At 48.0% G+C, this 26475-nt stretch overlaps 2 protein-coding genes across 4 annotated transcripts; one reads left to right on the top strand and one right to left on the bottom strand.

Annotated features, from left to right (window-relative positions):
• The first annotated feature begins 156 nt into the window (after nt 1-156).
• On the top strand, nt 157-6521 carry LOC128758934 (transcription factor IIIB 90 kDa subunit-like). Its single transcript, XM_053865441.1, has 18 exons — nt 157-512; nt 1404-1591; nt 1667-1747; nt 2340-2513; nt 2586-2617; nt 2681-2753; nt 3207-3356; nt 3425-3518; nt 3585-3711; nt 3784-3814; nt 3888-3983; nt 4211-4465; nt 4530-4585; nt 4644-4725; nt 4791-4843; nt 4914-5170; nt 5230-5459; nt 5534-6521. The coding sequence occupies exons 2-18, from the start codon at nt 1408-1410 to the stop codon at nt 5572-5574; spliced, it is 2016 nt and encodes a 671-aa protein (XP_053721416.1). The 5' UTR covers nt 157-512; nt 1404-1407; the 3' UTR covers nt 5575-6521.
• Nucleotides 6138-25714, bottom strand: atp10d (ATPase phospholipid transporting 10D). 3 transcript variants are annotated; one of them, XM_053865440.1, is made up of 22 exons: nt 24678-24779; nt 24427-24563; nt 16889-17093; nt 15628-15713; nt 15186-15292; nt 14901-15032; nt 14310-14422; nt 13495-13747; nt 13239-13426; nt 12442-12615; nt 10438-11065; nt 10269-10372; nt 9337-9463; nt 9043-9227; nt 8593-8866; nt 8449-8525; nt 8263-8388; nt 7974-8174; nt 7812-7892; nt 7632-7736; nt 7322-7509; nt 6144-7040 (listed from the first exon to the last, which is right to left on the bottom strand). In XM_053865440.1, the coding sequence occupies exons 2-22, from the start codon at nt 24540-24542 to the stop codon at nt 6905-6907; spliced, it is 3606 nt and encodes a 1201-aa protein (XP_053721415.1). In that variant the 5' UTR covers nt 24543-24563; nt 24678-24779; the 3' UTR covers nt 6144-6904. The 3 variants fall into 3 exon arrangements, with proteins under 3 accessions (XP_053721414.1, XP_053721415.1, XP_053721413.1); XM_053865438.1 differs by having other exon boundaries at nt 6145-7040; nt 24427-24621; nt 24678-25714; XM_053865439.1 differs by lacking the exons at nt 24427-24563; nt 24678-24779 and adding an exon at nt 22640-24384 and having other exon boundaries at nt 6138-7040.
• Between the last annotated feature and the right edge of the window lie 761 nt (nt 25715-26475).

Raw genomic sequence — 26475 nt, 5'->3', positions numbered from 1 at the left:
TATCCATATTATTATTACTATATCACCTCGCCTACACATAAACATAGTGGACATTGGTCCAAAAAAAAACAAAAACGCACCCACAAGCAACTGCAAACATGTCGTCACGAAAACACCCCCCCCCCCCCCGCACATAATGACGTCACCCAGCGCGCCATTAGTCGGAAGGGAAACATGAGATCGACACTCTGCGACTTTTTAACTGAATAACTCGACTGTTTTGACTCCGATCCCATCGCGTTTGATAGTCTCCGGCGGTGATCGATCTCGAGCGTCCGTTCGTGTGCTGAGAAAGCCGCTCCAAAATGATGCTCTTTTGTCGTCGAAACCGTCCGGTCCAGTCCAACCAGTTGTGTTTATTAATCCTGCCGATCTGACGGACAGGGCTTCGGTACTGCTGGACCCGGCTTTCCTGAGACGTCTGGTGGAACCAGGTGCTGGTGGACCTCTGGATCTTCTCTCTGCTGGACTTGAAGTCTTCCGTTTTGCTTCCCGAGGTGCAACGGTCACAGGTGAGATGCTTTTTTTGTTTAGTTTCTCCCACTTCCGCTCATGGCCTGAACGTTTCATCTCCATGGTAACAGTCTGTCCAACAACAGCAGCGATGTATCTACTGCAGTTGTTATATTACTCATCTACATAGTGATCGTTCTTAATGTTTGATTGTATATAACTCTCAAAGTTCGGAAGCAAGTTCGGTTCGACCAGCAACACCATGGGGAGGTTCTTTAAATGTGACATGAATATGGTGCCCATCACCCTTGTAATGACGGAGCTATTACAGAATATGTATGGAAAATATGATAAATATATTAGTGAAAAGTATATAGAACTGAAATATGAGAAACTAGTTGTTGTAGTAACACCATAGGGAGGTTCTTTAAATGTGACATGAATATGGTGCCCATCACCCTTGTAATGACGGAGCTATTACATAATATGTATGGAAAATATGATAAATATATTAGTGGAAAATGTATAGAACTGAAATATGAGAAACTAGTTGCTGTAGTAACACCATGGGGAGGTTCTTTAAATGTGACATGAATATGGTGCCCATCACCCTTGTAATGACGGAGCTATTACAAAATATGTATGGAAAATATGATAAATATATGTTGAATGTTGTGGTGTTTGTTTTATTTAAATTATTGGCCTCAGGGCTTATTAACCAGTGAAAGTCCAGCCTGTCAATATGGATCCAACTTAACGCAACACAGCCCGTTCCCTGGTTTGTCTGTTCCCTAAATACCTGTAGGACCATGAGACGTCCCACTATAATGTTGTGGTTTTTAGTCCCAGCGACGAACAGACCGAAACACAAACGTGGAGTGGCAGCTGCATCCACCCTGCTTCTCCTGTGCCCTTGTTTCTCTTATGCTCATCTCCATCTTTACATCCAGCACCATGAGCTCCAGGCGCTGCCGCACCTGCGGGGGCTCGGACATCGATGTGGACCAGGCCCGGGGGAGCGCCGTGTGCACGGGCTGCGGCTCGGTGCTGGAGGACAACATCATCGTCTCAGAGGTTCAGTTTGTGGAGGGAAGCGGCGGCGTGTCCAGCGCGGTGGGCCAGTTTGTCTCAGCAGACGGTGAGACAAAATCACCTGTTCACATTTCTGGTGTCTCCATGACTCCTGGCTGACCCACCCGTCTTTGTTTCTCAGGTCCTCTGAAGACATCTCTGCTGGTGTCTGGCTTTCACACCAGCGTCGGAAAAGAATCCCGAACGCAAACTCTGCAGAAAGGCAAGTGCTATTTTGATATTTATCTCCAACTGAGTGCTTTGTTTTCTGTCAACGTGTGGTAAATATAGGTGGATGTGTATCAACTTTCATGTAAATATAAGAGTCTTGGGTCTTGTTCTCGAGTGATGGAAGGATTGGTGTAGTGGGAATGGGGAAAGAGCTGAGCCAAAAGACAAAGCTACTCTCGTCTGTGGTCACCAACTTTTTTTGCAGCTGAAAGTTGGACTTTGTCTTAAAGATAGAAGCTCAGTCAGGGTTTGTTCCCCGGGGCAGACCCTGGGGAACAAACCCTGAAGAGCTGCAGGAGGTGTTTAGTGGAGAGAAGGCTCTTTGTAGTGATCGGTGTTGAAGCTTCATGGAACCGTGTCCTCTTTCTCAGGGCTCAGTAGGTGGTGCTGTGGGCTTAAAAATGATGTGAGGTTTCATTGACATGGTTGTTCAAATCCAAAGATTTCAGAGCAGAGTGCGCCATCTAGTGGGCTCTGAAGATAGAAGCCTGATGAGCCCGTCTCTAGCGCCTGGGCTGAATTCGATATTGAATTTTCATTCATATCGTCGTCAAAATGTTTGACACGTGACTGTGTGTGGGCAGGGAAGCGTCAGATCCATAACCTGGGGAGTCAGCTGCAGCTGAACCAGCACTGCTTGGACACGGCCTTCAACTTCTTCAAGATGGTGGTCAGCAAACACCTGACGCGAGGACGCAAGATGGAGCACGTGATCGCCGCCTGCCTGTACCTGGTGTGTCGCACTGAGGGGACGCCGCGTATCCTAGCAACCTGTGTCTGTGTGTGTGTCTCCTGAGAGTCACCGGTGTGTTTCCTGATGTGCGTGTCAGACATGCTTCTGGACCTCAGCGACCTCCTGCAGGTGAGTCCGGCACCGTGATGATGTCATCAGAGGAACGTCGCTCACCTCTGTCACTGTGTGCAGGTGAACGTTTACATCCTGGGGAAGACCTTTCTGCTGCTCGCCCGAGAACTCTGCATCAACGCCCCGGCTATAGGTCCGTCACTCAACCCCCCCACACACATTTCCCACCCCCTTCCTTCCTGCAGATGAGTGGTGAAGCTTCACGACGCCTCACTGTCAGGGCTCAGTAGGTGACGCTCTCAAGTGACAAACAATGTGGTTGTTCAAAGCCGATGATGATAAGAGCATATAGCACCTTCTAGTGGCTCCGCAGCAGATGTTCCATGGCCACACCTTCTTCTCTTCGCACTCTGCTCCTTCTCAAGCATCTAAATCCATCTACTCAGGCTCTCCTCTTGTTTCATTCCCTTCTTGCTCGACTCTTCTCGATCACCTGACGTCCTCGCCTTCCCTTTCTTTCTCTAACCTCTGCTTCCCCCCCTTCTCTCTCGCCACTTCCTCTCCTCCACCCATCCAACTCTTTTACTCCTCTTCGCCTCCTTGGAGCCACCCCTCCTCCTTCACTTCTTTGCCTCCTCCTCCTCAGATCCGTGCCTCCTCATTCCTCGCTTCGCCCACATGCTGGAGTTCGGAGGGAAGACGCACGATGTGTCCATGACAGCTCTCCGGCTGGTCCAGAGGATGAAGAGGGACTGGATGCACACGGGGCGTCGACCTTCAGGCCTCTGCGGCGCCGGTACCCACTCTTTGTCCGCTGCTGCCTCTGCGTTGCCATGGCGACACACGGCTCTCCTCTCCCCGCAGCTCTTCTCATCGCCGCTCGTATGCACAAGTTCCACCTGACGGTGCAGGACGTGATCAGCGTGGTGAAGGTGTGTCAGGCCACGCTGAGGAAGAGGTGAGAACCCGACGTGCTGCGGCACCGCAGCCGGACCCGCTGACAGAACCCCCCCTCCCGCGGCAGGCTGACGGAGTTCGAGGACACGCCCACCAGTCAGCTGACCGTCGACGAGTTCATGAAGGTGGACCTGGAGCAGGAGTGTGACCCTCCGTCCTTCACGGCTGGTCAGCAGAAGGCCAAGTTCCAGCAGGTCCCGCCCCCTCCCTCCTCTGATTGGCTGCTGCCAACATCACTGTTGACCATGTTTCGCCTCTCTTTACAGTTGGAGCTAGAACTGGCGCGAACACTGGAAGGTCAGTGAGTGACGTCCTCCTGTGTGCACACTATTCACAACCACACACTCATGGTGTGTGTGTGTGTCCTCAGGTGAGATCAGCGTGTACCAAGAGGAGATCGAGTCCGAGTTGGAGAAATGCCGACCCAAGCTCCCCGGGATTTACGCCGCCTACACCAGAGAGTCGGGTGAGTCTAGTCAGTGTTGTACCAAGCGTGTCCTACCTGCCGCGGAGTGATGACGTCACATCTGGCACGGCGCGTTGTTCCGCAGACTGCGGAGAAGAACAGACATGCCAGATGTGATGTCATCATCCTGCGACAGGTAGGACACATTTGATAAGCGGACACATTTGGTACCTACACCTAGTTCCGGTGGGTCGTCTTGAGCGTGGACCTTCGTGGTTTTTCCGTAGAGTCCCCAGACATTCCCGATCCAGACACAGTTCCGTCGGACTCGGAGAGGCCGGCGTGCGACGACAGCGAGCTGGTGGCTGCTGCCAATCAGCTGACCCAGGACTTCCTGAGTCAGGTGATCGAGGAGGAGGTCACTCCGCACCGGGACGCAGCTCCGGACGCCCTCCTGGAGAAGCTGCCGTCGGACGCCACACTCGCCATCAAGGAGACCTTCCAGAGCTTGTGCAGTCCGGAGCCCGCAACCAAAACCTCAGGTAAAGCCCAGCCTCCCAGACCCGCCCTCACTGACTCGCCTGACTTGTGCTGTCGCCGTCGCAGAGGAGGATGACGGGGACCTGGACCTAGACGGGATCGACGACCGGGAGATCGACAAGGTGAGTGTGGCCACCTGAGATCATGAGACGGAGTGTTCTGACGGCTGTGGCTCCGCAGTACATCCTGAACGACAAGGAGGTCGAGGAGAAGACGGAGCTGTGGATGCAGCAGAACCAGGAGTTCCTGCAGGAGCAGAAAGGTCAGGACGCCCCCTGCTGGTCCCCCACAGCTCTGACACCGTCGCTCACTCGTGTGTCGTTTTAGAAAAAGAAGAGCGGATCAGAAAAGAGAAGGAGCAGGGCACGTACAAGGAGAAGGTGTGTCCTCCTCTTCATCATCCTCCTCCTCCCGACCCTTGAACCCCTGACCTGTGGCGCTTCGTTGCAGCCTCAGAAGAGCAAGAAGAAGAAGGAGAGTCTGGAGTCGTCGTCGGCGTCTGAAGCCATCGAGAAGATGCTGCAGAAGAAGAGGATCTCCAGCAAGATCAACTACCAGGTCCTCCGAGACCTGGACACCTCCGGGGCCACCACCGATCCCCCCAGCAACGAGCCGCCCGTCAAGGTGGCGCGGAAGAGACCCAGACGCCCCAAGAGAACCAACCTCAGCGACAATGTGGAGCTGAGTATGACCCAGGAGAGGAAGAGGTGGGTCCCAGGCCACGGTCCACCCGGCTCCTGGTGCTGATGACGGTCTTTCGTTGCAGGCTCCGCCCCGTTTTCTCTTCAGCCTCGTCCAGGAAACTGAGCACCACCCCGGTGAGGTCCCGCCCGCCTATAACACCAGAGGTCCAGGAGCCTGTTCCCGCGCCGGCTGAGGCGACGGAAGCAGGTCCAGAACCGAGCCGCGACACTGACGCCGTGGCGGAGGAGGAAGAAGCAGAGGAGGCGGAGGAAGAGGAGGAGGAGTGCGTCAGCGCCCTGCAGCTTGTTGGAGGTTTGTTCACAGCGGAACCCGTCTCCAACGATCCCTTCAGTGGGAGAGAGGTTCATCCGCCGTCTCACTTTCAGATTACGGCTGCACTGGAGATGAAGAGGAGGAAGCTTTCTGACCCCCCGACCCACCGAGGTCGAGCCGCTCCGTTTCAAACCTCTATAGTGATGGACCTTATCACCATAGCTCAGCAGGTGGCGCTCTTGGTTCCACCGGATTGAAATCAAAGCCAAAGATCATGGAGCAGAGAGCGCCTCCTATTGGCTGCTGTAGCAGCTACATGAAGTATCATCGCCACTGTGTGCTCGTGATGAGTCATCGTGAAACTGTCCACTAGTTGGCGCTCTGTGCTCTAAAATCTTTGGAGTATAACAACCGCTTCAATGAACTCACATTATTTAGGACCAACAGCGGCATCTACTGTGCGCAGAAAATGAGGACACTGTTTCATGAAGCCTCATCAGCCCATCACTACTGTTTGTTATGCAGTTCCGCCGCCATGTGGCGACAATCAGGTACTGCAGCCGCCCACTCAACTGCAGTGAGAGTTTGAGGTCATGCAGAGTCACAGAGAGGCCCAAGGTGGCGCTCTCAGTTTAAACACTTGTATCATGAGTCCTCATCAACCCATCGCTACCAGATCCAGGTCTACATCTCCACATCGGGGCGTATTTTGGCAGCTCTTGTTCAAGCTCTCTCACAACAGAGACTTTTTAAATTGGACTTTTAGCGCGCTTGACTTGTGAATATATTTTTGTGTAAATACGCTTTTGTACAGATTTGACAAGACAATAAATGGCGACACCCAGGCCTCACAGACGACGAGAAACCCGTCAACTTTATTCTTTTATTTTCAGATTTCAACCGTCAGTTTGATTAGTTGCAAAATAATTCTCAGAAACCAATACATTATGACCACTCGTCTGAAATTTGGACCGACAGCCAAGTGGAGCAGTGACGGGACACGACCTTGATCTGGTCGCTTGTGCTGTGAAATGTGTTGTCGACTTTAAAGAATAAATTAATCAACACTCGTATAGAGGAATATAAACAGAAGTTGCAAGTTAAAACTTGCATTTGGTGATGGGTGACAGGTTTGTGCAGTGACTCATTACCGCCACTTGAGGTCGACATTTCGTTGTAACGTTATTTTCTGCTTAAATTAAGTGATTTATTACATTTTCCAGACAATTACGATTTAAAATGACATCACAAATAAGTGCTTTTTGAGAGACAACGATACACAGGTGGTCATAATGTAATGTAAATTCAGTGAGGTCAGCTGACCTGATCGGATGTAAACGCCTTATTTCAATTTGAAATATGTAACACAGTTCTGCACCTCTCCACATGGGACAGCTGGGGGCGCTATTCACACATTCGTTGAGTCTGACGGGAGCAATACTTTCTCAATAGCAGGAGGTGAAAGGAGTGTGTGGTCCGGGTTTTCAGCACTGGTTCATGATCCCTGAGTTTTTGAGTGTTTGAGGTTCCAGTGTGGACGTTTCCTCGACGCCAGGTGGCGACGATGAGCTTCTCTCTGCTGTCCTGCCGACACTGTTGAGCACAGCCCGGACCAGAAGTCTGCAGGGAGCAGCGGCACATGGTCAGTCGGGTCACTCACAGGTGTGTGTACTTTGTTTATACTACTTTGTGAGGAGCGAATGACTCTGTGGGGACCCCATGAGATCAAGCCTCGATTTGAGGATGAAGACTTCAACATAACTAAGTTCACACTCCTGGTTCAGGTGAGCCATTTGTTTTGGATGGTTAGGTTTAGACGGAGAGGCTGGGGAAAGGGTCATGGCAAGGGGGTCCTCACACTGTCCCCACAAGGATAGAAATACAAGAGTGCGTTTGTGTACCTGGGTATCAGAGCAGCCACCGTGGTCAGCACACACACCAAGTAGAAGAGTGGGTGGCGCATGGCCAGCAGCTCCACACCCACTGGGTTGGTGGGTGGGCTGCAGGTGACACAGAACCCGCTGAAGAGAAGCACGAAGAAGAAGTAGGACGCCGCGCTGAGGAGCAGAACCAGCAGGTGGATCCACGTCTGAGAGAAACAGAAGCTTCATGAAGGCCGAGCGAACTCGGTGTGTGTGTGTGTGTGTGTGTGTGTGTGTGTGTGTGTGTGTGTGAGAGAGAGAGAGAGAGAGAGAGAGAGAGGGTCCCGACCAGAGTGTGACTCTCCAGAACCTGGTGCAGCAGGATGATGAACAGCGCTGAGGCGTTGATGGGCGAGCCGAAGGACAGAACCGCCACATCCGATCCAGTATAGACCTGAAACATCAGTGGGGCGGGTGAACCCTCAGTGGGAGGAAACCAGAGTGACCAGAGGCACGAGTTGGTACTCACAAAGTAAGGTACGAAGAAGCAGACGAGACTTTGGTAGAAGGCATCCAGGACTGTGACCCAGAAGACCACAAGGGCCCGGACCTGTAGGAGGAGGAACAGGGTCACACAGGGCTGACAAGCACATTGTGTGCGTGTGTGTGTGTGTGTGTGTGTGAGAGAGACCTTGGAGGTGTGTGTGTTGGAGTACAGCTCCGGCAGCTCCGTCAGAACCTCCTCAGGCGTGTCTTTGTCCAGGACGCCATAGACAAGTGGAGGGACCGAGGTGAAGAACAGGTTGAAGAAGATCAGAACCCAAGAGTTGGTCATGACGGCGCCAGAGAAACCGCAGTAGAACTGGTACCAGAACAGCAGGTTCACATACATCTGGGCCGGGACCGAGGTGAGAGGTTTACTCTACAGGCCAGCACCACATCCCACCACCAGGTGGTTCCAGATTAGCACCACCGCTCACCACATTTTTGTAGATGAAGTAGAGGATCATGTTCCGGAGGCGGGAGAAGCACCAGCGACCGTGGACCAGCAGCAGGCGACTCAGGTGCCGGAACCTCGAGATGGCAAAGTCGCTGGACATCACAGCCTGGAAGGACACAGTGAGACTGGGACACCGCAGATGGTGGTCCAGCCTTCAGACGGGTACCTGCATGCCCTCCTGACCAGAGATCCCCACACCCACGTCCGCCACCTGGATCATGCTCACGTCGTTGGCGCCGTCCCCTGAGAGAAGAAGACCACACGTCGTCAGCGCTTGGAGACCCACTGACAGGTCCTACACAGGTCCCACCTATGGCCAAGGTCATGACCTTCAGGTGGTCCCGGACCAGCCGGACCACCTGGCTCTTCTGCAGCGGCGTGGAGCGGCAGCAGATGACGGCCCGGCACCTGCGGCACAGGTCCAGGAAGCTGCTCTGCAGGTCCTCCTGGAGGGTCCAGCCCAGCGTGCGGCCGTCTATCACCAGGATGAAGCCGGCCGTCCCGTCGCTGCAGGACTCAGGAGCCCCGTCCAGACCCTGGTCCACTTCCCGCAGCAGCCTGTCCAGGAACACGGCGCATGCTTCCTGCAGGAGAAGCAGTCCAGTGACCTCCAGCTCTGAGCTTCAGTGCAAGCAAGATGCAGCCTGAAACATCTACTCGAGACGGAACCAGGTTCCTCAACTGTGATGGACTGAGGGAGGAGAGAGCATCTCCAGGGGCAAGGGCTGCTTCCTCACAGAGGTCCGGACCTGACACTCACCCTGCTGCCGCAGTTGGCCGTCAGCAGTCGGTCGCTGGCTCGGACCAGCCTGCAGGCGTAGGCGATGTTGACGGCCGTCTCTTGTTTGTCTCCAGTCAGAACCCAAACCTTGATCCCTGCCCTCTGAAGAGCTTCGATGGTCTCCGGAACCTCCTCCTGCAGCCGGTCCACGATGCCGGTGCTGCCTGCAGCGGCACCAGAGTCGTCACGGTACTGTGTGTGTGTGTGCGTGTGTGCGTGTGTGTGCGTGTGCGTGTGCGTGTGTGTGTGTGTGTGTCCGTGTGTGTGTGGTACCCAGCAGGGTCAGTTTGGTCTCCAGTCTCTCGGCTGACTCCAGCATCAGCTGGTCCCGGTTCTCAATGCTCTTCTCGGCCTGCAGCTGCTTCTCCAGCCACATCTCGTACTGCTTCCCATCCAGAACCTGCATGACAGAGACCACCTTCACTCTGGCTCCCACACATCAAAGACCTGATCTCACCTGCCCACTAGCGACTCCTACGCTGAAAAATAAATCATCACTTCTCTATATTATCGATTCAAATAACAGATTAACCGCGTATAAACCTCTTTCACATGAACAGCCAGGGAGCAGCATATACACAGTGTGATGTCATCACCAAAACCTGGACAGACTAGACTTGAATTGAATTATTCCAGAGTCAAACATTAAATCTAATAACAATCTTTATTTGTTTTAAAGCTACTCCCGTCTCTAATATTTATACATATTACATTTAGCTGTCTTCATGTGAGTTAAATGCTAAATGCATCATAACAGTCCACTCATTAGCAAAAGTTTCACTTGTCTTTTCTGTGTTTAACTTCAACAGTTAGAAGAGTAACACCTACAATTCTCATGGAATCCAGCATCACATATCGGAGATCTAAAAAAATTAAGCCGTTTCAGGCCTCCTCATGAGTCCGCTTAAAAACGATGTAGTACACATCTCCGCCTGTAGGTGGAGTCGTAATGCCGCAAACGAACAAGACGGCACATACGCTGTGACGAGGTTGAGCCGCAGTCACTGGTTACAGTGAACTGGAACTGGACCCAGGCACAGGAGCAAATGTGCAGCTCTGTGTTTTTCAGACACGGATCCAGTGTCTTCAACACGAAAATCCCAGCTTTGTATGGATGAAATGCTGATATGACTGTGGACCCTCTCCACCACAGAACGCCACATGAGTCTGGCCCAAGACCCCTGAGGACACAAACTCTTCATTACCTTCTTGGCGATGCAAAGCGTGCGCAGACCTTCTCGTGCATAGCCGTCCAGGTGCTTCTGGGTTTGGTCTCTGATGCAGGCGTGAAGCCCGGCGGCGTCTGCACCTGCACACAGTGGACAACCTCAGCCACAGGACGGACGACAAAGCCAGAGCTTCAGGCTTGGATACCTTGCAGGTCCTCAGCCAGGTCCATGATGACCGAATCGGCGCCCTTGGTGTAGACGACCACCTCCCCAGTGAGCGGGTGTCGGACCACCACAGACATTCTCTTCCTGTTGGAGTCGAACGGTATGATGTGGAGCAGCGGCACCACAACGGGACCAAACCCGGGCAGGTCCACCAGTAGGTGCTCCACGGACCGGGCCCGGAGAGTACACTGATACGCTCGGGCAGCGTGGACCAGCGCTGCCTCGTCCGGGCTCTCTGCTTCATACAGTAGCTCCTCAGGACCCTCCTGCAGGTCCCCTTGCGTCCTGAGAAAGTCGGGATCCAGCCCACGACCTTCTGCACCTCCATCCACTGACACTGCGGTGACAGAAGACTCCTCTTCAAGGTTCAGATTTGAGGCGTCCTGAGGGCCCTCCTGGCCGACCACCGAGATCTCAGTGGTGCTGGTGGGGGGTGTTGAGAAGGAGGCCGTCCCGCCCCGACCGAACAGTCGCTTGGTGAAAGTGCACGGGCTGCTCCTGGTCTCCAGTGCGCTCGCGGAGGAGATGAAGGGAGGCGAGAAGCTGAACCTCTGGAACAACTGCTTGATCTCCTCCAAGGATTTGAGGGGTGTGTGACCTTCAGGAACCTGTCGGACACCAAGGTCACGGGACTTACACAAAACAACAGTTCTGCTACACAATCCTCACGAGAAGCACATCTGAAGGTCTATGTTCTGACGTGAACTACTTCCTCTTTGCAGCAGCCGTCGATCATCTCACCTTACACAGGGTTCATACAACAGTATCAGTCAACAGTGGACCGACCTGTTTCTACGACCGGTGAACACACATGAGCAAGCATGCCCACTGTTGCAGGTAAATACTGGTCTCTCAACATCATGGCTGATCGATACACTTGCTATTATCCCCTGCCGCAAGCAAGCATCTTCAAACCAAGTTCAACTCAGCAGCATTCATCACAAGCAGTTCAACATACACCAGTCCCCGGAGCTTGTCCATACAAGACTCGACCTGCTAGCTAGCTTGAATGCTAAACATACAAGATTAGGTCAGCACCAACGTCCTCCATTGTTTAGCAGCAGCTCACCGGTGTCTCCTGTTTCAGCAGGATAGACCCACATGTGCTGGTGTTGACAAGCGAGCAACACAGGATACACAACTACTGACTACATTCAACAACTGTAAACTGTGTTGTTACCAACTCAAAATCTTCATTAACCCTCTGGGCCCTTTTAGAATTTTTTTTAAAACAAAATATTCCACTTCAAATCAGAACTTCAAAATGCTGTACCTGTACCACTGTTGCTGGAGTAGATTCACTCATCCAATTTGAAGACAAGAATCACTCACAAACAAATTGTCCTTTTATTTGAAATGATTTTCTCTCTGTCTGATTCGACTCACCTCCTTCGCCACCTAAACCACTTCCTACACAGCTCGTTGCAGCCGCAGTGACACGGACGTGTCATGTTCCACAGTGTGGTCACATTCTTTGTGTTCATTAACCGTCGAGTGATTTTGGATCACACCGTCCTCCTTTTCAAGGCGTGTCAATTTTCGTCTTTTCGTTGTGTGTTTTATTATTGTCTCCCATAACAAGTGATTTAATTATGATGTCAATCAAATATCATTTCATATTCAAGGCTAATTTTAGTTTTCTCAGTGATTTACAACCCAGAAGTCTCCTTGCAGCTCAAACATTCAACCACTGCACAAATTTTCCAGATGAATTCTTCACATTGACACAAGTTATAACCCCTACCTCCACCATCTTTGTCTGCTCCTCAGTCTTAAGTGTGTTCCCTCTCCTCATGTATTTTTATCAGCTAACCTTTTCACATTTTTCCATGAATGGTGAAAATTATGTCAGTTTCACTTAGTGTTTGACAGGGTTAACTAGTCCCCCTGTGTCACCCTTCCTTTCACATTCATTGCTCCTAAAACAGGATCATCATTTCGAGACGCTTTTCAGAACATCAACACCCTGTGTGTTCAGACTCACCGTGTGAGGAGCCAGGCTGCCGGAGGAGACCACCACGGTGTTACAAATGGTCAGAGCCAGGAAGAAGTCGGTGATGTAGCTCAGCTCCTGGACGGACGGAGCGTCAGGGGCGTCGGTGCCCGGGGCTCGCAAGAAGCTCAGCTTTCTCAGAAGTTCCGGGTCTGGAAGCACCTCCTGAAACACACGATAAGCAAGTGGATGAAGTTGGAAGAATGAATGGATGAATTAGTACATGAATGGATAGATTTACCAAAAGGAACGGCAACATAATTTAAGATGTAAGGGTGAACATACGGAGGAATGGACACATGAGACGGTGAATGAATGAATACGTAGATGGATGGACGATGGATAGATAAATGATGGTAGAGTGGCTCAATCCTTGCTCCTGATGTGTTCATGCCATGTCCCTTTTTATAGATAGATGGGTGATGCAGTGATGGATAGTGGATGAATGAATATCTAAAGATGGATGGATGAGGGATGAATGGATCAATTAACAGATGGATGCTAAATGTGTGGTGAAAGGGAGCAAAATGTAAAGATGAGTGGATGAATAAATACATGAATGGATCAATAAAAAGTAATGACTCAGTTAAAGGAGAAACAGATGGACAGATGGATGAAAAGGTCGATAAATGGAAGTGATGCAGTCATTAAATGAATGTTGGAAGGATAGTAATATAGATGAATGACTTAGGAATGGATGGTCGGATGGTTAAATATAAAACAAGACTGTAGGATGCATGGATGGATGGAGACTGAGAGGCAGAAACCGGAGCAGAGAAGGATCAGACCATGCTGCTGCAGAAGTTGCTGGTGGTCTGCTGGACGTCTTCGTCCGGGGACTCTGCAGCGAAGCCGTGCTGCGACTCAGAGCTGCGGCTGCAGCGCAGCGAGGCACAGCTGGTGGTGCGACGACTGCCCACAGACTTCAGCGTCCCGCCCTTCCTCTCCTCGGCCTCGTACATGTCCAACCTGCGGGCTGAGGGGTGCAGAGCGGGTCAGTCCGGGGACAGCTGTTTCCACGGTCTGGTGTCAGAGGAACCCTACCGTTGTCCCGATGCGGATACTCCACTCCGAAGATGCTGCAGCGTCGAAACACCATCTTGTTCTCGGTCAGCGTCCCGGTCTTGTCTGAGAACAGGTACTGGATCTGACCAAGGTCCTCTGTGATGTTGAGAGCCCGGCACTGGATCCTGGAGTCCAGCTGCTGGTTGTAGAGCTGCAGGTCATTCTGGATGAAGTAGACCTGGCCCAGTTTCACGATCTCAATGGAGACATAGAGGGAGATGGGGATCAGCACCTGAGGATTTAGGAGGAAAAGGTGTGTGAGAAAAGCTCATATTTCTCATCATTTTCCCTTCATCAAATGATCATTGCAATGCTCTTCTGCTTCCGTTGTTCAACCTTTTTTCCATTTATATGGTTAGTTTGACAGAAGACTTCTTTCCTCAATTTGAGTCTGACTATTTTTATGCATATAAAAACAATTTAAAGAATATCATACCCCAAAAAACTCTGTAAATTAATGAATGATGGCCCAACAAATGGACAGACAGATAGATGATAACCTGGATTGTTGTATGGAAACATGGATGAATGAATGAATGAATGAATATACTATGTATATTCGGAGCAATGAATGAAGGGAAGAGTTCCTGAACAGCTGATAACAGGGGGGAAAGGGAGGTGCATGGATGCATGGATGGATGGATGGATGGATGGATGGACGGATGGATGGACGGATGGATGGACGCATGGATGGATGGATGGATGGATGGATGGATGGATGCATGGATGGATGGACGGATGGACGGATGGACGGATGGACGCATGGATGGATGGATGGATGGCCTCCACTTCACCTGCAGGACGATGATCATGGTCCAGAAGACGTAGAAGCCAGCGAGGGCAGGAGGTGTGTCCTGGTCCACCAGGTAGACTGGGTTATTGAATTGCAGAAGCCAGAGTCCATGACCTGGGACAGAGCAAGAGAGGAGGACACCCGAACACTCCAGGTCAGACCACAGTGACAAGCCATCACAGCGATCAGCATTGAAACACGTCATTGTCATGAAACTGGTCCAGATCCAAACTCCAGTTAACCAACTTCCTTTTAAGTGTTTTCAAAAACCTGTTTTCTCAGTCTGCATTCAGGAATAACAAGCCACACAACTACTTTCTTATTGAACGAGTTTGAAATTAAAAAAATCTTTGTTCCGTTTCTATAAGACCGTTACGGTAACCTCAGGTATGAGGACATCAATGGAGGAATGGGGCAAGAGGCAGGGGACACCCTGGAAAAGTGGCCAGCCATTACAATTAAACATTAAAACAGAGCATGGAGAAAGTTGGTGTCTGAGTGAGAAGTCTCGCACACAGTTGCAAAACCTGAAAATCATTCAGTCACAGCTATAGGGGACATCATGAAGGACGGGAACCGACGGACAACTCACCAACGGAGGCGGTCAGACACATGACGACCAGCAGCAGCACACACCAGAGCACGTCGATGTTCAGGCGGCGCTCCAGGAGGCTGCGTTTGTATCTGGGCCCGCTGTTGTTCATCATGGCCTTGGTCTCGTGACCTGAGAGATCCAGAGTTGGGTTGGGTGACTGCACATTTAAGAGGATTGCATCCGAGTCATGTGGTCTTCCAAGTGTGAGGCGTCTTCACATCTCAACCAGTGACGGTCTTCAGGCCGTGTGACATAAAACTGGAAGGAAATAAGAAGACTCACCAGCGTAGACCACCAAGCCCACCACGGTCTTAGTGTTGCGGAGTGTGCAGCTCCTCAGCAGAAGGTTGTTTTTGTGCAGCCCAACACAAGCTCCATTGGGATTCTCCCTGAACACACAAATTCCTTTTACTCAAACACACGATTGAGACACAAATCCTGACAACAGTGGTTCCTGTGTTAAAGAGTGCCTTGGTCTATGAGTTCTTCGTACTGTGTAAGAGAACCGAGCAGATGTTTCCGGTGGATACTAGTGGAACGACATGTTTTATTAGTGTCTAAACACGTTTCAAATGTGAGGTTGAATAGAATGGGAGGCTGCTCAGGTGGTGGACTATAAGGACCATGCCATTATTGGCACCCATCCCACAAAACGTCCAATAACTCCCGAACCAATGAAGCTCATAAAGCAAGGAACTGCTGTGCATACAAACACACAACTCACATGTAACCTGAGAACCTGCCGAGGTTGTTGTTGGGAGTCTCGCACACGACGTGACTGCAGAAGCTCTCGGGACTGAAGTCTTCTCCCTGGAATTATCAACAGGTTCTAGGTTCATGCACAGGTTGGTTCATCATGTTTATGCAAGCAATGAGGAACTGAACTCCCCATAACAACTGATGCTAAATCAAATAAAACATGGCACGAATCAGAAATGATTCTCTCTCCACACCACTTTTTGAGAATCATGGGACAGTTACTGACCAAACCACTCCCCTATGCAGTGCACAAGCATACACACATTTTCAACAAATGAACCAAAAATATTTATCATTATTAATTATCAGTAAAAGAATAAACTTTGCTTTCAATAATAACAATAAAACTACTATAAATAAAGGCAATAAACAGGGTTTAAGGAAACAAAATACGAAGTGAAATGGGTCATATAGTATGCAAGCTTCAAGTGACAAAAGAACTGCAGACGTCGCAGCTTTAAAATAGATTACTGTCAGGAGTTTTTTTTTTTATCTCTGTCTAAATCAGACACAGATTTTCTGCTAGGAAAACCACATTGTTTAGCTGGCCTCAGCATGGGAAGTTGCTGTTACTACACTTGCTAGTCTCCTCAGGCCGAGTGACGCTATTAGAGGCCGAGACTCCTCGCTGCATGCCGTTCTGTTTCGGGTGCCGTCTCTTCAGGCTTGTGTCAGTATCAGGCTTTGTGTGTGTGCTATTGATGGGAGTGAAAATCCGCTTTGTCAGAACATCAACACCTTCTAATCCTCCAACAGGTACGACAGTCAACGCCCAAACATCGATTACTCATTACCAAAATATTAGATTTGTAACAATTCCAGAAGCTAAATAGGACCAACGAAGAGGAGGAGCCTCTGTTTAAAACACATTTCAACTTTCTTGCATATACAAGTTTCTTGGAGGGAAAGTTTTGACTCAACATTTCCGATCTGTAGTTGCCACAGGAAGCCTCTTCCGTTTCCTGGTGCCTGCACTTCTAACACACTTGGTTCAACACAGCCTCTGCCTCTTCTCTCTGTGAGTCATTTAGGGAAATTAATCTTTGTCTGCTTCACAGGAAGTGAATTATTGAGCGCATCTGTCGACCTTACACAATAGAGGCTGAAAACAACTATCCAGAAGTCAGCAACGTTAATAAAAAAAATACATAAAAAGAGTTGTCACTTCATCATGTTTCAAACCTCAAGAGTGAACTGTGTAACTCCATATTCGCAAGTCTACTCACCTCCACGTGCAGCTCCGAGACCACCTGCCTCTGCTTCAGATTGGTCTCTCCATCCAGGTTGGCCGTCTCGATGTAGCAGACCCCCCCGGGGTCGGAGGAGTAGAGCAGCAGCAGATCTGCCGGGATGATCTCATTGCAGGAGAGGCGGACAAAGTCTCCCACTCGCACGTCTTTCCAGCGTTGCTGGACGTAGTCCTTCTGTTCGCTGAGCGGGAAGAGGACGACACAAGGCCAGATTTATCGACACGCATTCGCTGAATATCGAGAGCAGCGATTCCCTCGACAAGTTGTTACAGAGAAATTTAACTTTCATAAACATGTACTTGAATTACCATTCACTTAAATAAAAGCAGAGGATGGAACAAAACACTGCAGCAGATCAAAAAACAAATATATAAACACACCTGGTCACAGGTCCCACCCCCAAAACTTATAAAACAACTCTTTCCGCATCTAGCGTTAATATAGAGCTGCGACAGCAAGTCAGTCGATGAAAAATGCAACCGGTAAATTTTCAAAAGTTCAACAATGTATGCAGACTTTGAATGACACTTTACACTAAAGCACTAGGATGATGACAGAGCCAGGTTTGCCAGATTTTGTACCGCAGTCTCGCGGAGGTTGCTTCCGCATCGCGGTGCACTTCTGCTTTTCCAATAGCGGTAAGCTTCTGCTTTTCCAATAGCGGTAATTGCGATACAAATATCACGTTCTATTACATGATTTGAATCACACAAATATTCAGGCCATATAATAACACCTTAAAGCTTTTTTAGCTTTAAGGTGTTTCCATTATTTTGCCCAACCCCTGTATGACACTATATACAACTATATCTATATAGTATGTATATTCAGGACACCGACAAATGTGGAGCAAATCACGCTTCATTTACACATACAACATGGGTCCGAACCGTATTTCAAGGGAGGGCGTTTTATTGCTTTACTTTAATTACTAGCAGTAAAAGGTCATGAAATGAAATCATTTTGTGACGCAGGAAAAAGCAACAACACATCAATAAAGCAACAAAAAAGAAGAGGAAGGAAACAGCTTCCCTGAACTCAAAAACAACCGGCCAAAACGGAACACGAAGCTCGTGGCTTACGAATGTCTGCTTAATTCCAACACATCAGCATGAGACAATATTGAATCAAATTATAATTTCAAAGATGAAAAAGATCATCAACTGAGTCAGTTATTCAAGGTCGATAACCTTTGAAGTTCAACCCTGCACACCTGCGAATGACCCTTAGGCTCATTTAATAATTTCACATCTGAAACTGGAGCATTTTAAACTGAACATTCGTCCAGAATTCGCCCCCCAGATCATCCATTTCCCTTTCGGAGATTAAGTCACAGTGTTACTAGTTGTAACATGCGGTTATGAACATTAGCAGGTTCTATATAAGCATTATGACGTTTTATGCATGTACCAATAATGCATTATAGAGGAGACCTTAATATTAAGTGTAACCGAGCATTATTGTTATTATTTTATTATTATTATTTTAAGTTCTATCATTACAATAAGGAAAAAAACACAGTTATCCACGTGTCCAAGAGCTTTGCCACGGTGAGACACAGTAAACAGAGATCAAAGAGCTGCATAAAAGGAAGCATCTCGTGCTTTTTTAAATAATAACTGTGGCATTTACTCACATGTTCAGTGTGTGCAGATCAAAGGAGAGAAGGTGTGTCTGATTAATGCGATGCCCTTGGTCCTAACACACGTGAGAGTCTGACTCAGCGTCAGCAGCATTTCCGCACTGTCGACTAACTTGGAAGTTAACACTCCAACAGCTTAAGCGATTAAGATATTCCTCATCCTGAAAAGTTAATAACGACACTATCTTTCCCGGTTTTCAATGGACGAAAAGCTGGTTGTAAATGAGTCCAGAGGTCGTGCCCCGTCCCCGTCTGTGATTCAGACTAATAGCATGGGGATCACTCAGGGTTCTCCCGCCTCACAAGCCAGCACGAATGGGACCTACTCTACTCTGCAAATACAGGGGAAGAATAAGCACAAATATGAAAAGCGGCTGCAGACATTTGAACATGTCAATATGCGATGATGAAGCAAACACTGACATTTTTAATCTGGTTTGTTCAGTGGTTCATTATTAACGTGGCCACACAAGAGGGAGACTATGGACAGGTGGGCGTTTTCTCCAGGAATGAAGAATGAGGGATCATAAATAATATTAATGAGCCGATGGCCCACCTCTGTGTAAACACCCGTGTCTGGAACAGCATTATTACTACCCGGGACTTCGCTCACCAACACTGAGCTAATATTAGATCAAATAAAGCAGCAGGTTATTAGGATGAATTTAGTTAATCTTCAATTTTAACCCTCAATCTCAGAAATGTGCGCTCCCGTAAATTCTCAGCAATTCTCAGAAGGTTAAGTTGAGGGGCCAGTTTGAGGAGTGTGTACTGAGATTCTCCGCCAACACCCTTATGAACAAGGGCTACCCAGAATGCATTGTGTCCATATCAGCAAAAAAGTCATGAGACAAATTTAAGTATTTTCTTTGCTAATCTTCTTTCTCTTTCAGCTTCTCCCTTCAGGGTTCGCCACAGTGGATCATCTTCCTCCATCTCACCCTGTCCTCTGCTTCCTCTTCTCTCAAACCTACAAACCTCACGTCCTCCTTCACCACCTCCATCAATCTCCTCTTTGTCCTTCTTCTCCACCTTCTGCCTGGCAGTTCCAACCTCAACATCTGTACTGGCTCTCTCTCTCCTCTGTACATGTCCAAACCATGCCCATCTAGCCTCTCTGACTTGGTCTCCTAAACACCTGAGCACATGTGCTGTCCCTCTGATCCTATCATCATCCTGCTCACTCCCAGAGAGAAGCTCAGCATCTTCATCTCTGCTACCTCCTGTCTTTTCTTCAGTGCCACTGTTTCCAAACCATACAACATTGCCGGCCTGACCACTGTTTTGTACACTCATGGAGAGATCAACATTATAAAAACCTAATTATCATGTTATGGATCATTTACCTTAATGGTGCATAACATTCAGTATTATTTTACAACCTTCGGCCAATGGCGGCTCGCCATGTTGCTATCATTTACAAAATCATAATTTTTCTCAGTGGTAATGTATTCGTTTTATCAAGCTAGCAGCCTATATAACCTGCTTGAACCGACAATGGTATGAAGCGGGCTACTGTCATCTCCTGCAGCCACAGAGATATCGAACGATAGTTATAGCTAGTGTTTAACTTTCAGTAAACCGCGGTATGTGGTGACAGCCGAATTAATATGTCCGTGGTTGTGATATTGATCCGGATTATTTGTTCAATAACTCTAACCGAAGGAACAACTGACAGACAGCCCACAACAATTTCATAAACTTGATGGACCAGTCGAGTCGATGATTGTTGCATTTGTGTCTTGTGATTAAACAGGAAAGGTTAACAGTGCCAATATATAAAAAAAAAAAAAAAAAACAATGTTTCATTTCAGGGACAACAGAGACAACGCCGGGCCCTGGTAACAACATGCAGGCGCTTTTAAAGAGCAAGCAGGCTCCAGAAAGCCTTGATACTTGGAAGTGAGCAATTTGTGGCTTTTTTACAGTAATAATAAGTCAATGCATGACCTCTACATCTTACTCACTGTCATAACCTTACACTTATTTGTTGTTATTACACAGGAAATTCATCCAACAAGGTGGAGGACGTTGAGCCCTACAGTCAGGAGACATATCGGCATTTAAGGGGTGTCCCATCCCTTCGTCACAAAACACTTGGTTTTGAGGGCAACTTTGAGGGTTGATCTTGAGGATTAAGTCTGAGGGTGAAGTTATCCATTTTAATTCTCAAAACTCTGTCCTCAAAAGATTAATACTCAAACAGTGTTCCTCAACATTGCTGGAGAATGCACAATCTGTGGCACATCACTTTTTATTATGTCTGTCCTTATTTCTGGAGGTTTCGGTCTGTAAATCAGTTGGCCACAAACAAAAAGGTCATTTAGACACTGAGGCAACGATTAGGGAACAGGAAAGGGAACTGATGCCCGGCTTGACACCTGAAAAATGAGTCCGCTCACAACAACAGCAACACATGTTTATCATATCGGAGGTATTCACAAAACATCATGGCTGACACGAGGCAAACTCTCACTAACAGTCACATACCACAGTTAAACACCAAAGGATCCTTCCATCTCTTCCAGCTTTTTCAAATGAGTTCATCAAGCAACTGAGCAGTTTCCTTCTGGCCCATCCTGATATAGTAGAACTGGCGAGAGTACTTCTAACAGCCATGATACAAGCCAAATGACACAACAGAGAGTTTTGGTAAGTGCAGAAGTGCTACCAGAGGGTAAGAAGCATCAGTGGAAGCAGACACAGTACTATCGTCGAGGTAGTACGGTCAGATAGAGTACCATAATACCATCAGGAGCAGAGATAGGAGTTGCTCATGGCAGACCTTCAGTTCCCAGACATGGACTCGAACCTGACCATTACAGCATCAGGACGTCCAGGTGGAGGCAGCCTCAAGTTTTGGCTGTATCTCCTGGGAGATTCCCCTTTTGTCAACAAGTGAAGTAAGACTAGCAATGTCTTCCCTCTCTCACCATCTGTCAAGCAGGACTTTTAAGGTAGACCATTAAGGAGGACCAAGATGTACAAAGCGTTCTGTCATTTGTCCGTCTGCCTCCCCACGTCCTCAAAATTCCGTCAAATCTTCTCCACCATCATCCGCCAGCACAAACCTGACTATCCAAAGGAAAAAATCCCAGGGTAGGGCATGGCTGAACCAGAATCCCAAACAGTCAGTTAAACGTCACGCTTTGCTTAAGGTGTCAGGACAAGGAAAGAATTAATGGAAAGCTGAATGAGTCTACATGCAACACAGACGGGTGACGTCTGCGCCACGCAGGGAACATTTGACACCTTAGGAGTGAGAGTGTGTTGGTACACTGTTCCTGTCCGTTGTGACGGGTAGATGAGGCTTCATGAACCACCATCTTGATTTTCAGAGACCTCACATCAGTTCTAAACGGAGAGCGCCGTCTAGTGGCCACTGAAAATGAGGACACTGTTTCATCAACCCTGCAATGTCATCCACCCATCATGACCTGTACGTCACATGAGCAGACAATAGTGCTCTGTGAACTACTCCACTCTCATGTATTTCAGGATCCAACTGATTCACAACACTAGAAGTTTAGGTCTTCACCAACTGACTCACAGTTGACACAGAGGTGTCAATCAGGCAATAGCTTTTCAAAACGTAATGGTAGCATTTTAACTTAGCAACAACAAAAATCACAGCAGCTGTGGTCACAACAAAAACAATCCAGAGTCCAACTTGAGCGAGATAATATATCAAAATGAGATCTTGAGATCGAGACCACTGGAGTAGCACAACACCACTAAAGTAAGCGCTAATATTCTGTCAAAGTTGCAGTGTCTCCAGTTCCGTCAAAGGTGCCCTTCACACAGGGACGGACCGCCATTTAGTGCCGGATGTAGAGCTTGTTTAGACGGTGACTACGTCGTCAAGTGAATCCGACAACTTTTGAAAACGGGGTCCAGAGCAGGAACTTTCAGCGACGTGTTATTTTGTCGGACCAAAGAGATGACAAAAAGACATTCAAAAGAGCCTTTGTTTTTCAGATGTATCAGCTCAACAATGAAGACTGACACTGGATTCACATGACAAAGTTGTCACCACAGGTGAAGCGATAAAGAGTCAGCTGAAGATAAAGCGGTGGTAAACCAACCTGCTGTAAACATGACAGGGCTGTTGGTTAATGTACGAGTCGGACTTGAACCTTCTGTAGTCTTCCCAGATATCCTTGATGGCGGTGATCGATAGCACCAGGATGATGGGCAGCAGAGCCACCTCAGGCTGGAAGGCTTCTACAATTGGCACAAAGTTGAGAGCCGCCAGGAAGATGAAGTACACGTTAGCGAAGCGATGCAGTTGCTCGAAGAGATTCTTCGGGAGGAAGGAAAGAAAGGAGTATTTTCTGGTTCGGATCTTGTTTCCAGCGTACGACGTGAGGAGCCGCTTCTGTTCCTCGCTCAGGCTGGAGAACGGCACAACCACTCTCTTCTTCGGCTCCTTGGCCGTGTAGAGATGAAGTAGTCGCTCATATCTCGACATGAGCGGAAGCTGTATCGCCTCCATTAGCTGACATGTTGATGTGGAATGACCGTCATTCCGCAGAGAATGCTGGGCACATGGGAGTGTCAGGAAGGTCTGTGTGGATAAGCCCCGGACACTCCTCTAGAGAGTTATCAACCAGTAAACCGGGTCAAGGTTTGCCTTTTACAAGCTGACGGGATCAGGAAGACTTGATCAGGAAAGACCGACATGATCTACGCAGCGACTCCTCACACACCAGAATTATCAATATTTGCAGAAGTAGTTTGAGATGTACCATTGAAGTAGCACTAGGAGTTTCAGCCATAGATTTCAGGACTTTCAATGTTACTAATCACATATTATTAAGTAGTCAAACAAAAAACACAGCAGTAGTAGTAGTTCAGGTACAGCATATGCAAGTGTAGCAGTAGTTGTGAATTTGATAAATAACACAAGCAGTGCGTTGGCTACAAGGGGTTATAAACAGTTGCACACAAATAATGCCAGTAGCGTCAGTGGTAGAGTTGTAGTCACAATAAAGGCCATGTAATCTAATCTCATCTAATCATCCACAGGAAAAGCTGCTGAAAAAGATAAAGTTGAATCAAGTAAAAGTAGATACAATTTTGAAGTAGAAGAGTAGTAGTAGTACATGCACAGTATATTATATAAGTAGTAATAGCTACGCCATAATTAGCGTTCAGAACAGCAGTGCAAGTGGCAGCACCTAATGGTACTGATAGCAGTATTGGGGGTGGTGGTAGTAGTAGTAGTAGTAGTAACACTATTAGCAGCAAGAAGGCTGTAATAGGCATTTGGAGTAGCAGTAAAGTATAGGAACATTAGCAGGGGCAGAGGAGACAAAATATTGCAGCAGTAACATTTCAATTATTATACATAACTGTAGCACGATAAGAGAAGAAAAATATACTGTAGGATCATAAGAGAAGCAAGTGTTCCAATTTAATAGTTGAAGTTGTAGTACTGATGTCAGAGCAGCAGATGTATTCTAATGTAAAGTAAAAGCAGCAGTATATCTAAGTACGAGTACAAGTTGAGTAAAAGAAGCACTCGTTTTTCAGAGTGACGTCGTGGACGTTGGAGGAAAAAGTAGAATTACTGCACTGCTATCATAAATGTTCTAGGAGGAGATGTATAAGTCTGTGTGTGTAGCAGTAGAAGTATCAGGATCTGTGAAGGTGATTGTTGGTGTTGGCTCACACTTAACAGTGTGCTCAACTGAAGGGAGTTGATGATATTGATCTTGAAGCAGGATTCTGAGGACCAGAGCCAAGACCAGCAAACAGACTCCGTGAATTCACATAGATGCTGGGATCATGTTCCAAATCTGGTCCATGAAGAGTGACACGCACAGTAACTGTTGTCATGATGAAACTTGTGAACCCACGAGCGACTCACCCGTTGTAGACCAGCGCCTTGCTGTTATTGACTCTCCGGTCGAACAGGTAGCGCCTGTAGTCTTCCAGCGCGTCCTTGCAGGCCGTCACAGCGAGGACCACCACCAGCGGGATCATGGTGATCTCCTTTTGAAAGGCCTCCACAACCGGAACCCAGTTCAACAGCGCCAGGAATAAAAAATAGAGGTTGGCGGCCCTGCAGAGTCACGACCGGGTCACGACCAGTACTCGACACGCTACAAGCAACCTCACCTGTGGAACTGCTGAAACAAGTTCATGGGGATGAAGGTCCACAAGTTGTACTTGGTGGTCCGAATGGAATTGTCGCTGAAGTCATTAGCATCCTGGTTGTGGAGGGGCCCGAGGCGGGGAAACACAAGCCTCCTCTTTTTCTGTCGTTTGCTTGGCGGCTCCTCCGGGGCAGAGTACCGGCCCCTGGTGCGGTCGACCCCAGTCAGCTGGCGGCATCGATGCCGGACCCAGTGGAAGCTCTCCATCGCAGCAGGAGAACAAGTGTCTCCAATAAATTAGTCTCGAGCCCGGTCTCCCTCTCGGCCCATGTCCAAGTCAGTGGGTTCCATTTCTTGCCAAGTCTGTGGCTTTCAAGGCACAGTAGGTACTTCAGAAGCAGTCGTGTGGCTTCTGCTGAAGCGCCAAGTATTCAGGTAAACAATTCGTATTCTAGCAACAAGTTCTGGGGCTTTGACCCAGGATCAGGTCTGAAACATACCAGTGGTCCTCAGTCCAGCACCAAACCACTATTCCAGTGTCAGTAACAGGTCAGTAGTCAACTCTAGCAGCAGGTCACTCCCGTCTGATTTACAGTACTGTGTTTTAGCAGCAAGTCTTGGGGCTCCATTCAAGTAACAAGTCAGTGAAATGTATTTCAGTAACAGGTACCCAAGTCAGTGGTCTCTAGTCCAGCTCCTAGTCCCGCACCTGCTCGCTCTTCAGGTCCGAATATGACCCCAGCATAGCACCAGTTCTATGGTCTGTCACAGCACGAGTCTAACGGCGTGGAACCCAGAACCAAGTCACGAAACCGTTGCTTCGTTCCAGGTCCAGTCAAACAAGTTCCACCCACGAGTTACGTTAATTACATGCATTTACTCACAGCAGATCCACATCAGTTCAAGCCACTAACCCCGAGTCTTTACTACGGCCATATCTGGCCCCAGCCCGTGTGGCTGACCAGGGGTAACTCTAAAACTGGGTGCCGTTTTAGAGATGTTCGGTTCGACGGGATAACAAACAAAGAAAGAACCAAAGTCAGTTGTCTTCCGCCTTAAGCGGAGGGACGTTCAAGGAAGCTCCGTAAATAAGCCCTTCAACTGTAAACCGCTCAATCACGATCTTTAAAAAAAAAAACAAAGTTCATTCAAATAAAGCACTTTTTTTCTATCCAAACAAGTAATTTAACAATTTTTAAACAAGACAGGAGCCATTTACAAGATTAGAGGGATACTTAATAGTAAACACGTTCAGTTGATTCGATGACATTATCTTTACCAGGAAACTTGAATGCAACAATCAAACCTAAGGGGCGTTTTGAAGTTTCGAGAATTCTGTGAAAGTGACTGGTGACTGACGCGGATCTATATTGTGATGACAGATTTAAGTTATGCTTTTTTTACACAATAAAATAATCGCTTTTAATTTGTCATTTTTCAGCTTTTCAAAATATGAACAACAACGCAAACTAACTACAAACTTGCTATTATTGTTGCTTTTTACATATATATATATATATATATATATATATATATATATATATATATATATATATATATATATATATATATATATATGACTCGTCAGTTGAACTTGCACCATTTTGGGCAACAAATTTTCTTATCAAGAAGAGATCCAACCAGAGGTCCAACTGTTTTGAACGTGAGCAGCGGTGAATAGACTGTTAGATTTTGATATGCATAGATCACTTATAACCCACAAACAACAAGGGTCAGTCTGTTCCTGTGACGGGAGGTTCTGGTCTGGATGGACCGTAGCCTCCTGCCAGAGGGAAGAGGAACAAACAGTCCATGTCCAG

The sequence above is a fragment of the Synchiropus splendidus genome, chromosome 5 (genome assembly GCF_027744825.2).
Source record: "Synchiropus splendidus isolate RoL2022-P1 chromosome 5, RoL_Sspl_1.0, whole genome shotgun sequence".
In the NCBI taxonomy this organism is placed as follows: domain Eukaryota; kingdom Metazoa; phylum Chordata; class Actinopteri; order Syngnathiformes; family Callionymidae; genus Synchiropus; species Synchiropus splendidus.
The sequence above is the reverse complement of the archived record's forward strand: the minus strand, read 5'-3'. Positions and strand labels throughout refer to the sequence as shown.

What these genes read in the sequence shown, in the direction of transcription:
- LOC128758934 (XM_053865441.1), top strand. Translation starts at nt 1,408, where the DNA reads ATGAGCTCCAGGCGCTGCCGCACCTGCGGGGGCTCGGACATCGATGTG. An exon ending in AGGGCACGTACAAGGAGAAG is followed by an intron (nt 4,844 to 4,913) that starts GTGTGTCCTCCT and finishes GCTTCGTTGCAG; the next exon opens with CCTCAGAAGAGCAAGAAGAA. An exon ending in CGCCCTGCAGCTTGTTGGAG is followed by an intron (nt 5,460 to 5,533) that starts GTTTGTTCACAG and finishes TCTCACTTTCAG; the next exon opens with ATTACGGCTGCACTGGAGAT.
- atp10d (XM_053865438.1), bottom strand. Translation starts at nt 24,922, where the DNA reads ATGGAGAGCTTCCACTGGGTCCGGCATCGATGCCGCCAGCTGACTGGG. An exon ending in GCAACTTCTGCAGCAGCATG is followed by an intron (nt 12,616 to 13,238) that starts GTCTGATCCTTC and finishes CGTGTGTTTCAG; the next exon opens with GAGGTGCTTCCAGACCCGGA. An exon ending in CTGGTCAGGAGGGCATGCAG is followed by an intron (nt 8,389 to 8,448) that starts GTACCCGTCTGA and finishes GTGTCCTTCCAG; the next exon opens with GCTGTGATGTCCAGCGACTT.